This window comes from Leptidea sinapis, chromosome 40 (assembly GCF_905404315.1).
Source record: "Leptidea sinapis chromosome 40, ilLepSina1.1, whole genome shotgun sequence".
NCBI classification, from domain to species: Eukaryota; Metazoa; Arthropoda; class Insecta; order Lepidoptera; family Pieridae; genus Leptidea; species Leptidea sinapis.
The window spans coordinates 8,064,170-8,079,093 of NC_066304.1; the positions used below are offsets into that span (position 1 = coordinate 8,064,170).

The 14,924-nt window shown below is 35.8% G+C and overlaps 1 protein-coding gene across 1 annotated transcript in view; it reads left to right on the forward strand.

Moving 5' to 3' along the window:
* The window catches only part of LOC126976321 (nodal modulator 1), a 31,559-nt gene extending 26,772 nt beyond the window's left edge, over positions 1–4,787 (forward strand). Inside the window, exons 16-17 of the mRNA XM_050824603.1 lie at positions 574–900; positions 3,301–4,787. Coding sequence (XP_050680560.1) covers positions 574–900; positions 3,301–3,462 — 489 coding nt within the window. The 3' untranslated portion in view covers positions 3,463–4,787. The remainder of the gene's footprint in view (positions 1–573; positions 901–3,300) is intronic.
* The last annotated feature ends 10,137 nt before the right edge of the window (positions 4,788–14,924 follow it).

Below are 14,924 nucleotides of genomic sequence, written 5' to 3' on the forward strand. Positions count from 1 at the left end.
TCTGAGTACTGACGCGACATATCCATGGTACGCCATTGAAGATAACTTATTAGAATCTATTCTCCTCAGTCTTCTAAGGACATACACAAATCTATAAATTTTAGAGCATACCTTATCAATGTGACTAGAGAAATTAAGGCCCTTAACTAAGATAACACCTAAAAATATAGTACTGTCAACTTTTTTCAATATTTATTCCATTATAATTAAAATCTAGGTCAGTTTGCTTTCGTCCTTTTACACAATATTTTATATACTTCGCTTTCAATAAATTCACAACGAATTAATTATTATCAAGCCAATTAATAATATTTTTCAAAGTACAGTTAATGTCCGATTCATATTCATTTAAATTATCAGTAATAGAGGACGTGAAAATCGATATACCATCAGCAAACATAAAACAACGGTGTTGAGTTATTTTCTCAAAGTTATTAATATCAATAAGAAACAACAGAGGACCCAAAGCAGTTCCCTGTGGAACTCCACTTTTACAGTTGGAATAAGATGGCTGATGAGTTATTACTTCTTGCATTACGTTTAGCACGTTTAGAGAGTTGTGTGTCGTGTCAGGTGCGCGGCGCGGACGTGGAGAGCGTGCGGCTGGTCGTGATGCAGCCCGCGCGGCTGACGGACGTGACGGTGCGGGTGCGCGCGCACGCCGACCACTACCGCGCGCTGCGCCTGGCGCTGGCCGCCGAGCACGCCGCGCAGCCGCAGTACGTGGCGCGCGCCGCGCCCGCGCTGCACACGCTGCCGCGCCTGCCCGCCGACAACGGCACCTACCACCTGCGCCTGGAGGCCTCGCTGTCCCGCGCCACGCACGACTACCAAGAGCCTGTGCTCACCTTCCAGGCGGACGGCCGCGCCCACCACTTCGACATCTACTTCGAAGCCCAGGTGAGCGCTCCGGATGGAGGTCCACGCTTCCCACCCGACAACACGTTTAGCCCCCATCGAGAGGCTATATCGTAGATGGCTTTATTAGACTTTTATTAGCTGTCGAGCTGAACATTTTAACTTCAAATAGAATTTCTCGTTAACGGGAGTAGTGTTATCAGGGATCCGAGGGCCACTGGCTGGGGTCGTACCGAGCTTACGCATGATCGGGCCCCATCCACAATACTATAAGATCTATTAATCCAAAAAAATCCCTAATAATGCAACATGTGAATGAAAAGGTCTACCTATTAGGAGAAACTATACCAGTTTGTATTAGCAACTCCTTAATTAAATGTTTAAAGAAACAGGATAAATGTTACCAAAAGTTCAAAAAGTTTAATAACCCTCGGGGTTATGATACGTTTTCTCTTCTGCATAAAAGATCAACGAAAATTATGCAAAATTGTTACATCACATATATAAGTAATATCGAGTCTAGTCTTATAAAACGTAGCAGTAAGCTATTTTGGAATTCTGTAAAAATTTAAATAAATGCTCACTTATTCCACCTTCTGTTCAATTAGATAGCAGAATTGCTACAGATGGTAACCAGATTTGTCAAATTTTGCGGACTATTTTCACACTGTATGAGACTATTATGTCATGTGATTTTGTTACTAACGCCCATAATAGTAATTAGAACTGTCTTAGCAGTACTGTTGTTCAGGTGGATGATGAAGGTAGAGTTATGAAAAACCTAAATCCGAATAAAGGTCCTGAACGGGATGGAATTCCGTAACATTTCGTTAAATTATGTCATGTTGAACTTTCTGCACCCCTATCATATTTAATAAATCTCCATCATCTGAAGCTTTTTCTAAAAAATTGAAAATTGCTCATGTAATACCTGTACATAAATCTGGTGAAAAGACAGATGCTCGTAACTACAAACCCATTTGTATACTTAATAGCTATGCGAAAATATTTGAACGTGACATTTTGACATCTTTACAACTTTATTAAACCTATATTGATTCCGGAACAACACGAATTTGTATAATGTAAATCAGCAATATCTAACCTAACTGAATGTGTTGACTATCTATTTGAGATCGATAATAAGAGAAAAGTAATAGATGTAATTTATACAGACTTTCAAAAAGCATATGATAAAGTCAATCACGAGCTCAACTTAAAAAGCAAATGGAATGTAGCATACATAGTAGTTTAATGCGTCATATATTAAAAATCGTACACAAAATGAAGCTATCAACGGCCTTTTTTCTTACGCAATTTTATTTCCATCTGGAGTACCTCAAGGGTCTAACCTCGGTCCTTTATTGTTTGCTTTGTTCATTAATGATGTCTCATCATGTTTTACCTGCAATAGTAGAAATCTGTTTGATACAGATGATCTTAAACTATACAGAAAAATGTAAAATATTGATCACTCTTTCAGTCTACAGCGTGACGTTTCTGCTCCTATCACATTTCGAATTCAGTTTTAAGTCATCAAGAATTTACTAGAGATTTAGGTGTCATTGTTGTTAAAAAACTATCACTCATTGAACACATTGATACTACTTCCGAAAGAACAAATCGGATGCTAGGTTTTATCTTGCGAATTTCAAAACCTTTCAAATGCCAACATAGTGTTGTAATCTTATATAAATCTCTGGTTCGTAGTATTTTAGAATATGGTTCAGTAGCATGGTCACCTTTTTATCAAAACCACATTAATAATGTGGAAAATGTTTCTTGAGAATTTTGTGTAACCGTTTCAAACTTAGAAAATCGCTGCTTAGTTACGAAGCTAGATTAAAATAATTTAATCTAGACTCACTTGAAATGCGCCGTAATTTCATTGATCTAATATGAATACATGTTTAAAGTTTTAAATCATCATATTCATTCTAAACTGTTGCCAGGTTTTCTCTGTTACAGTACAGGACTAGAAATGTAAGGCCTTTCTTTGTTCCAACTTCTCGGTTGTGGACATCACATAATGCACCTGTTAATAGATTATCTCGTTCATATAATGACTTAGCAAATACTATAGTAACTGATGTTGGGGTATTGTCGCACCAGAGCTGAGGACTAAGTTGTAATCGTTGACAGTCATAGACGTGGACCTCATCAAATGCGAGTCTGATACTCTGACGTAAAGTACGGCATACCTCTCAAATTTGGCGTCTCTCCATATCAACATTACATTACTTAAATTAAAATTATTATAATTTGTGAGGCTTAGATCATTTTTACGTCTAGAATCTAAATAGACTATGACAGCTGTGAAAATGTCGAAAAAAATTAAGCTTAGATAAATTATCTTAGTTTTAAAAATAATCAGCAAAAATGAGACAGCAAGACCCTTGTTGTACCGGCCAGATGATATTACACTGTTCCGTGTTGTTCCAGGTGAAGTCGTCGGATCAGGAGCTGCGCGCCAGCTCGCTGGTGGTTCTGGCGCTGGTGACGCTCCTGGGGGTGGGGCTACGGATGGGGTACGCGCGCCGCGACCGGCTCATGGCGGCCCTGGCTCCCGCCCGCCAGCGCCAGCCCAAGAAGAAGACGCACTGACCGCACAACTGACACTCAACCGGACTTGCACCTCCTACTTCACGTGCCTCTCCATTACTGGAGGTCACCAGTGTTTTAAACTTCTCCTTGTCCATGGCTAGGCAGAATAGTGCTTGGACTGTTTTCATGCCAGTCCACTCCCTTATGTGTCTAAGCCAAGACTTATTTCTTCTTCTTCTTTCTAGGGCTACTGAGAAAAGAAATTCTTCAAAAATATTACTGCTATTATAGAAACTGTCTCGAGTGTGACTTCAAGTTGTGATAGATTGTGACTGGACCTTCATACGTTCTACATAATATATTCCATTAGAAAATCCTCTTGAAACTGTTGATGAAGCACTCGCTTTTGAGTGATACGCATGAAGACTTCCGTTCAGTTGTATGAGAGATGTTGAATAATCTGAATATGAAATGAAAATCATGGTTGGGTTTGTTTTTTAAATTAATTTGTTTTTTAAACTTGTTTTCAGTTTGATTGCATAGTTCTTCTGAATTGTTTATAGGATGATAAGGAAAATCAATGTTACCTGTTGTATGGACCTTTATGACAGATGTTTGTCTTGTAATATAGATCTCTGTCACGATTAAAACAAAACTTTCGTATATATTCCATTAAGCCAGGTTAATTTTTTAATTTTTAACAAAACATGTTAGCAAAACGGTCCATCTGCTGCACTTGTTATTGTTTATGTTTCATTTCAACAATGAGTTCCGACGAAATGCATGCAGTGTTTTGTATTTTTATAATCTACTAATTGTAATATCCCAAAGAACCGGTCTTTCTGTTATCAGTCAGTCTCCATCCATTTTTCGCTGTAAACATGTTAAGATGTTTTATTTAACAAAACTGTTAAGCCGCGCCCCTAATCTGTTTATATAAAACCTGTTTTTGTGTTAACAAACACGAAAACACCGCGCAGCGGACGCGGCTTTAGTATGATATAATATTATGTTACTCTGGTTTTCTTTATATTAATACATTTTTCGTGGAAATCTTTTAATGTTTTGAAAATATAATACGGCAAGTCACTCGTCTGTTTGGCCCCTCTAAAAAAAAAGAAAATGTAATATTTTATTTTCTATTAGAGGGGCACAATCAATATGACTATAAATAAATATTCCCTGGAACTTCAGATGTAATTTTTGGAACTAGTGAGTAAGGAATCATATCGTCGTATTATAGTAAGGTTACTGGTGTAGGTGGAGTATGAATTGTTTTTAATTTATTTCATAATTTTATTAAATTTAATATTTTAATTAAATGAATTAATTGTATGAAATGTCATTGAATTGAGTTGTTAAATAAATGTAAGTTTTAAATATAATTGTTTTATTTTATAACACAATAAATAAAGTCTATATATTAAAATGTACCTCAAACGGTAGGTATAAGTAATGAGCTAAAGAATTACGTGTATTTAACAAGTATCACAAAATGGTCTAGACTCTAGTTGGCAATGATGGCTGCGAATATTGAAGCAGGAAACATTTTGACGAATACAATTAAAGATAACTTAAGGCTGCACCACACACTAAAATATCGCTCAACACAGAAATTCAAATAAACAATTTAAGATAATAATATTTTTTTATGACAATAAGGGGCGAGGGGACGAGCAGGACGATCAGCTGATGGTAAATGATACGCCCTGTCCATTACAATGAAATGCCGCTCAGAATACTTGAAAAACCCAAAAATCCTGTGCGGCACTACAATCGCGCTCGTCACCTTGAGACATAAGATGTTAAGACTCATTTGACTAGTAATTTCACTAGCTCCCGCAGTGCCGTTGTGGTACCCATAATCTAGCCGGCATCCTGTGCAAAGGAGCCTCCCACTGGTGAAATAAAATAAGTGTCTTTAATTAATTATTAAATAGTTATTGTGGATAAAATATAAAGTAATCTATATAATATTTAAAGAAGTTGATATCTACTTTTTATACAGATTCAAATTTGAAAAAAACAATTAGACTCTTGTTATTAATATTTCGGGTATTAATAATTCGACTTTGTAGGAATGATATTGATTGATCAAGAAATAACTACACTCTTCAAGTCAATACAGATCACATAAATCAAATTTTACTTTATTCTTATTTAAAAGGCATTTATTTTCTCAAAATTGATTCCTTTAGAATTCTTTTTGATGTCATTTCTTATACTACTACCGCTTCGGAAACAAATGGCGCTCTGAGAGAGAAGAAGCGGCGCAAGAAACTCTCCCAGCATTCTTTTTTTTTACGCTCTTTTCAATAAAAATATACAATATTGTACAGTCATTTCTCTCGCTATAAAATAATCACAATCTAGTCCCAGGCTGTTCGATCATTTAGATATTCAGCAGTGGAGTAATAGGATTTACGACAGAGCCATTTTTTTTATAAAACATTTAAATTTATTTATAGATAATGCCTGAACAGTGGCTGGGACTTTATTGTAGAAGTGTATACATTTACCCTTAAAGCTATTATGTATCTTATGAAGCCTACTAGAAGTAGTTACAAGCAATCCCTTATTTCTAGTGTTATAATTTTTAAGTAACGTTATTTCACATTTATACATTACGTCGGATCGCCGTAGTTAATATTTATACAGCATAAAGTTTCCATGTAATAAATTAATAAATGTTTAAACTTTGTTAAAAGTTAACCGCAATATTCAAAGTTACCCAAAATGACTACTCCGGCCATACAAATATACTTGGTATAATCTTATACCTGAGAATGAACCAAGAATATGTAAAATGTTGATTATACCGCTGACAACACTGTCAATACAATGATAATTCTGTCTACAATGATAAGTTTTTAGAATGTCAAACAGCCTTGCAAATAAACTCGGGAAACATTTTGCATGTTCTTGGTTTGTTCTCAGGTATTTATTGAAGTAATACTTCTTTAGGCGCGTTATGAAAAATGATGAGAGTGAAATTTTAAGATGCGCGCTCATAACTGTAACACAAAAGTAACAGGTTGAAGTTGGTTCCTAAAATTTTCTGACGTTCGCGTCATTCGTTATTTTTTTTTTTTTGGTTTCTTCGTCCATTATTAGGACAGGCCAAGGGTTCAAGCCCCTGCAGCCGTATTCATTATTTAATAATTAATTGTCAAAGCCAGCCATAGAAGTATAACTTCTTGCGTGCATACATAAGTACACACACACTTTTTTATTTTGATGTGATGATGTAAGTTGTTCCTTTCAAATGTATGTCACCAAAACGAATAGGACACCTGCAGATGTGAGTAGGACTTATCGCCATGTAGAGAGTTATCTGTAGCAGGAGTAGAGGCGGCGGCACTCAGCCACAGAGTGCACGCGGTGGTCCCACAGCCTCGCGTTCTCTTTGCTGTAACAATATCACACACAGTCACACTTTTGACTATGATGTTTATATTTATTCTCTTCGTCATTGTTCACTGTGTAGCTTTATAATAAAGACGAGTCCTTCCACGGGCAATATATAAGTTTGGCAATAATTAGGTAAATATTTATGAAATATTAAATACCAGCTAACCTGGCAAACGTTGTTTTGCCATATAAATTATATATATAAACCTTCCTAGAGCTTCAACGAAGATCATTGAGATCGGTCGATAAGTTTAGGAGTTATTAGGGAACATACAAACATACATTCCCTTTTATATATATAGATTCATTGAGTTGTGTGACTAGTAATACCTAGGAGCAGGTACGATAGTGTCTAGCAAAAATTACAAGATTCAATTTTGTGATACTATAGCGTTTTTTTAAATGAAAATAAGGGACGAGACAAGCAGGACGTACTGCTGATGGGAAATTATACGCCCTACCCATTACAATGCAGTGCCGCTCAGGATTCTTGAAAAACCCCAAAAATTCTGAGCAACACTACAACTGCGCTCGTCACCTTGAGACATGATATTAAGTCTCATTTGCCCAGTAATTTCACTAGCTACGGCGCCCTTCGGACCGAAACATAGTAATGCTTATACATTACAGCTTCACGGCAGAAATAGGCGCCGTTGTGGTACCCATAATCTAGCCGGCATTCTGTGCAAAGAAGCCTCCCACTGGTACGTAATATTGTGATTAAAATATAGTTAAATACAAGAAGTAATACATATACTTACTTGACGAAGTAGAGCTCGAACGCGGATATAAAGTTACTGGCGGAGCGCGCATGCAGCCGGCACAGTCTTAACTTCTCGCATTCATCTTCTGAGCTGAGGCAAGTTAATAGTAAATGTTAAAAATAACTGAATGGGTTGTTAATATGTTATTAAAAGTACAAAGAAGAAATCAAATCAATCAAAGAAGAACTGAGCTTGATGCTTATTGTCACATTGATGATATAGGTAGAGGACGTGCCCTAACTCAATTCCAAAAGTTAAAGAGTGTTAGTTACGATCATAATGCTTGCTGTACCGATATGTGGGTGAAAAAGTTTTCAACTTTTATTACGTCCGTTTTTTATGTTTTATTACGTCATAAAAATTCAATTGAACAGAACTATGGCCAGACTCTTTATAAGATATATTATTATCTGAGCCGACGTTGGCGAAATCACATCGCTTGCACAATAATGTTTTTCACCACACCTGCGCGGAAAGTCCGCTTTTTTGCCCTGTTTTCCGACAACAAATTCAGAGGGCCAAAAAGTGCCACTTTCCTCCCGGAAAACAGGGCAATAAAGCGAACTTTCCGTTACAGGTGTACCGTGTATTCCGTTACGGGAGGGAAAAAGGCCATCTCAAAATGCTACCCGGTGGTCGGGTGGCATGCACGCCTAAATGTGGCCTACTTCCCTCCCTAGTGGCGTAAAATACTATTTTATTTTAAACCGAGACAAAACACTCAATGATATAACCAAAAATTTTATAGCGTTCATAACTTGTAAAAATACAAGAAAACGAAATTAATAATACTTGATGTAAAATGTTTTTATAATAAATATTTTGGGCTCTACTTTGAGCTAATTATGAAAACCACCACCAATATCTTGGAAAAATCAGAATGTATATATTGTTTCAGTAATAAGAACATGTGATAGCGTAAATCATAGAGTTTACAATACGTTGTTGGTATACCTTATGGTAAGTAATTAAAAAATAAAAAATCCATACCTCCTTTTAGTTCTATATTTGTGAAACTCTGTGTCTGAGAACTGGCCGAAGGGTAGCGAGGGGTTGATATATCTCTTTGCTATCAGGTGCTGCGATGATGTACCAAATCCTGAAAAAAATATTATCAATTATGACCAGGGCGTATTTTATTAAGAACCTATTCTACCCTTCACGTTTTTTTTATAATAAAATATCATATCTATAGGTAGGAATGAACATAACTACATTTATTTAAAAAGAGTTATAATAGGCAAGGCATTTGGCATAAAGGCATTTATTTTCTCAAAATTGATTTCTTCAGAATTCTTTTTGATGTCATTTCTAATACTCGTATACTAGACAGTACTACCGCTTCGTAAACAAATGGCGCTCTTAGAGAGAAAAAGCGGCGCAAGAAACTCGTAATAAATAATATAATGAATTTCAATTTGTTTGAAGGATGAAGTTACTACGAGTGATTATATTAATGGAATAGTAAGACACAAATTCCAGCTGCGTAAAACAAATGTGAATGAAATGAATGTCTATAAATGAAATTTAATTTTAATATACTTTTACAGTATAAATAATGCAAAACATGGTATTCCATTTCAATTTTATTTTGCAATATAATTCATAATGTTAAAGGGCACACGTCCACTCATAATTATTACTGAATAATAATGTGCCTTACATTGCCTAACTTTTTTTCTGTAGTAGGTAGATATTATAGAAAAACAATTAAACTATTGATAGAAGAATGTTGTTTTAATTACTAAAAACATACAAAATAACCAAATCGGGAAACTTTGTCAGTTATGAAACATTTAGTTTTTACCTTCTCCTGCAAAATATTTTCTAGCGAATTCACGTGTGACAAGTGCCCTTTTAGTAATTAGGGATTCATGTAAATTTATTACGAGTCGAATCTAATAATATCAAAATTCATTTAATTATTAATAGGCCAAAAAAGACTCATATGAAAGTGAAATGTGAAACTTATTAACTTAACTTGAGCTTCAGTGAAAGAGAATAAGTGCAAATAAATAAAGCTATTGTGTACATTGCATCGCTAAGACGCTTAAAATTTTATCACCAGTAAATGAGTTCGAAATGACAGGATCTACTAGGCACCGCACGCAAACACATCGATTTATATTAGAATGTCATGAAATCACTCACCAATATAATTCCTGTTATCAATGGGAACACCATATACCGATACAACCAGAGAAAGTAATATAAGTGATATTGCATCCATCCTTAATTTTTATATTATTAACAATAAGTTACTGTAATCGTAATATTCTTTTATATCCAGTTATATTTCTCCCACCAAAGTGATTGATTCGTTCGATCAACAAACTTGAATTGTATATAGAACCTTGTCGTAATAGCATCAGTTTTAACATCTTCACAACTTCAGTTTTATTTTTTGTCAATCCGCGCGAGGCTCCATTGAGATAAGGTTCTACAGATACCTATTCAGCAAGATTGACGTTATTCGCACAACAGTAATGCCTTTAATAAATATCTTACAAAGTTGTTAAGTGGATGTAAGCGATATAACAAACTGTACTGGGCTGTGTACACACTGACGAACACGTACGTAATCAAAAACGCATAGCGAGCGTGACTAATGACCGATCCCACACGTAACTAGGTATAATACTCGCTATTGGCAGGAACGGTGATTTGCGATCCCGTGGGATTTCGGATTTTGCGAAATCATGCAGATGGAGATTAATGCTACGAGGTATGTGTGTGTATTACTGATATTGGACTGTTGCGAAAAATTGTATTTAGGTATAATATGATGATCTTGCTAAAATACTCTTATGAGAAATAAATAAGTTTAGTTTCATTAAAAAAACGGAGTAATATAAATTATTGTTATTGTAACACCATCAATGTTTCATATAATTAAGGGCATAGCCCATGTAAAGTTATGTAAATAATCACTCCTTCGGAGAGTGAAAACCATCCAGAGCAAATCTTACAAAAACTTGGAAACTTTTATATAGGAAAGTTCATATCCTCTGAAAATAACATGAAGAAAGAAATAGACAGACGTATTTGTAATTCCTGGAAAAGATACTGGTCCTTCAGTAAAGTTATGAAAAACACGAAATGTCTATATTAATATAAATAAAAGTCTACAGCACGTGTATACTCCCGTGTCAAACGTATGTATGTTAAACTTGGGCTCAAACGGACCATCTCTCAGAAAAAATTAAAGTTTGCCAAAAATTCAATAGAAAGGTAGTAATTGGAGTTAGAAAACGAGACAACGTCAGTCAAAATTCAAAAACGGACACAAGATGTTTCAAAAGCTAAACTGTAAATGGACTGGACATTTTCTCAGGGAAAAGGAAGAGATGGACAAAGACTGTAACAGAATGGCATCCAAGAAACGGGAAACGAAGGAAAGGTATACAGATTAGTAGGTGGGAGGACGATTTTAAAAGAATAGCAGGACCAGACTGGATGAGAGTAGAATAAGAGACCGTGAAAAGTGTAAGTCCTTAGAGGAGGCCTTTGTCTTACTTACTAGCTAAGTTAATTTAAGTTTTATAAGAAAAATTAGGTTTAACATCAAACAATAAAAGTTTTCAGAAATTTTCAGACGTTTGCAATATTCATTTTTTTTTGGTTTCTGCAAGGTTTTTTCCTCCATTAGGTATTACGACAGGTAAAAGGTTCAAGCCCATACAACCATATTCGTTAATATTTGATATCTAAATTTTGTCAAAGCCGTCTTTGCAATAAAGGTTTATTTTACTTTTTATTTATTTATTAAATAATAACTCGACTACACGATGCCAATCTGGAAATAGTGATAGACATGTTGATAATGCACTTGTACTATTACCTAGTTTTGCCATAAATACTGAAACAAAGAAAAAAATATTTTGTATTGCAAATAAGATTTATTACTTTTACAGTGTGTTAGTTTAATACATAAATATAAAACAATTTAAAATGTAATAAGCTTATACGAAGTGGTCTCTATTGTCTATAATACAGTCCTTTAAACGTTGAGCCAAGTTATCAAAAGAAGCACGCACTCTTTGCATGGGAAAATTATTTTCTGCCAATCGGACGGATTGTTTTAGAGACTCCAAATTATCATGGCGTTTAGAGCAAGCAGTACTCTCTAAAACTGACCATATTTGAACTAGACGCCACGGCCAGTCTTCTGCTCTGATGAAGTCTAAAACGTTGGTTTCCAACCAAGACTGCGTAAACCGAGCTTTATGACCCGGCGCCGAGTCTCGTTGAAAGGACCATTCTTGGTTAATGAACATGGTGTTGCTAAGGGGCTTCTCTACCTTCTCAAGAATAGTATCTTGATACAATTGTGTTTCGATACCTTTTATAATGACACGGGAGTGGGTCAGGGATTGGAAATAATACTCCGCTTATAGGAACGAGTCTTTATTTGCGTTCACTATTTCTGAACTTGCACTTCGCCGGTCTGCCGCTGTTCCTCTTATGGGCGGCGGTACCTTCAACGCGTCACACTGCACCGAACACTACTTCTCTTCTGTCTTCTTCTGTGTGGAAAAGTGGAAGTGTTCTAAGAAGAACACTTCCACTTTTCACTACTTCTTCTTTTCTTCTTCTTCTTCTTTACACTTTCGAGTCAGAACTAGAACTGCCGTAGGCCACGCTTAGTACGGCTTATATACCCCCGGATCCGTTCTATTTTCAAAATGATTCTCCCATTCCATCTTTAAATTTAAATTGTACTAGAAAATTCTTTTAACTCTTTTTATCCTGCTTACACATTTTCCATCCCTTTTTTTCTGTTCGATTTGATCCTGAACTTACTAGTAATATCCTTTAACTTTACAAAACCCAAAAAAATCCATACACTGGTAGGTGTATCGAACCCGGGTCTACAGCGTCTAAAGTAAACACTTTTCCGCTGAGCTACGAGTATTGCTGACGGAGTTGTTGAAATTAACAATGTCTTGAAGTTTGACAACTCTCGTCATATACTTCGAAGGGTTGCTACGCAACAATACCAATGTTTTGATACATTTTTCACAAAAGTATGGCTCAGTCACGCCTTCATAGCTAATACCCCACCAAATCATCACTGAAGTCGGATAGTTGCACTTTGTCGACTAGTTGGGAAGCTTCCTTAGAGTTTCGGGCCTTAATACGGTCATTTTGTTTGTTAAAAATTTGGTTAATTGTAAATTTTGGGTACCGCTTCAGTAGATGTTTCGATTTTACCACCCTATTCATTTTTAAATTATCAGTTAAGAAATGACCAGTACGTCTCTTATAGGCTGCAACTTCTAATTCATATTTTAAAATACGCGACATGGTTCTAGGTGCTATCTGCATCTCCCCAGAAAAAATAATTTGCTTTCGGACAGGATTTCTTCGAATTCTTACCCTTACTGCTTTCACCGCCTTTTTCTGATATTATTATTAGTTGAAATAACTTTATTTTCATTAACAGTTATGTAATAACCTTAATAAGTAATTTAGAATTAAAATCAAAAGTTTGAAATAAAAAAAAAAATTAAAAATCTATAATTTTTTTTATTTGCTTCTCTTGTCGCGCGAGGCCCCTGCAAGAGCGAGGACCCAGGTAATTGCCCACCCCTTAAGGCCGTTTCTGAGTGTTAATGTTATTTTTTTTAATAAGTAATCAGTAAATGTTCAATAGGAGCCACTTAGTGGGTGAAGGCCTCCTCCAAAGAACTCCAAATAGCCTATTCTTTAATCCATCCTCCCATCTTATCATACATCTACCCGCGTTTTCCTTTTTCCTGGTGCGCCTCATCTTCTTTGTCTCTCAGACGGCAGACCGTATGGTCTGCATATGCATTACTCAAAGCATCAGTTAAGTCTCTCATTTTGTCTTCTTTTGCATATGCTGTACACAACGTTCCATTAATCTTTGGCATGTATCGTGCTTCTCATAAAAACACATATAAAAACTTCGACATTCAGGTGGCATATCTTACCTATATACGAAAATAGCTTGAACATACCAACTTTATATATTTATACCTACTCGTAGAACATACAGCAACTACCAAAATATGACTATTATTTATATAAATAAATCTTCAGGTCCGCATGTTGACACACGAACTACGTTTGAAAGAAACTAGATCGAGAAATAAATAATGTGTGTGTCAAAGTTATTATCGTTGTAGTTTCGTCATTTGTATCCGGGAACAAATATCATTATTAATCTGATGTAATGTCAGGACTACTTCCTGAAGTAGTCCAATAATTAAGTAGTAATATTTAAATTACCGAAATACCGTCAGCAATTAGCAAATTGCAGCTGGGCTGCAAGCAAAAATGCATGCTGCATACGAGTCATTTATGTCCATTTTCTCATATTGTCTCTACGCGTCTATCGATCGTGTGTCAACATGCGGACCTGAAGATTTATTTATATCGAGTGCTTGTGCTGTAGGCTAGTCAAAAGTTGGACTTTCTGAGTGCAAGTGGACTACCAGCATCCTATATACAGGTCGTAATTGACTTACACGAACTCGAGGCCCGTGAACTTTGGAGATGTCGAATTCTGTGTACTATCTCCTACACTTTTTTTCTTGCATATTAATGATATGTTGAATGACTCCAGTATGCATTTCTATGTGGAAGACAGTACTGGACATGCAGTATACACAGGCCATGTAGGTTTAGGGAAAGCGTCGACGATTGCCGTAAGAAACTTATGTCTTCTATCGAGTCCTCTCTTGAGGTCCCAGAATTGGTTAAAATGAACCTTAATTTAACCCCCAGAAGCGTTGCGTAGAGACGTCGCTTTATTTTATGTCTTCTACTGCATTTATCACAGGGAGTGTTCTGAAGACCTGTTTAACGTGATTCCTGCCACAAATTAGGATATTATCGCCACAACCTTGAAGTGTTCCCCACAGTGCGGTTTTCAAGGAAGCTTCTTCCACGTACGACCAATCTGTGGAATGAGCTTCCTTGTGCGGTGTGTCCAGGTTGATACGGCATGGGTACTTAAAAAAAAAGCGTGTAAGGTAACGCCCCATACTCTTGTTTGTCCTCCTCTTTCATAAAAAAAACTTGACTCTTGAGAACAATTGGAATACAACACTGCAATTTGAATACATCGTTCAAGACAATTACAATCAGGCCAAAACTGAGTTAATTTTCATAAAAAAAAATAAAAAAAATTGTAGGAGGCTTAAAGTAAATTGGGTTATAAGGCCAATTACAATTTAAAAGACTTCATTAATGATAAGTCTGCTTGGCAGTGAAATAGATTGCCCATAATCATATTTTATAAATACAAATTCAAATTCAAAATTCAAATTCAAATATTTTTATTCAAAATAGGATTAAAATCATTTATTGAACGTCAAA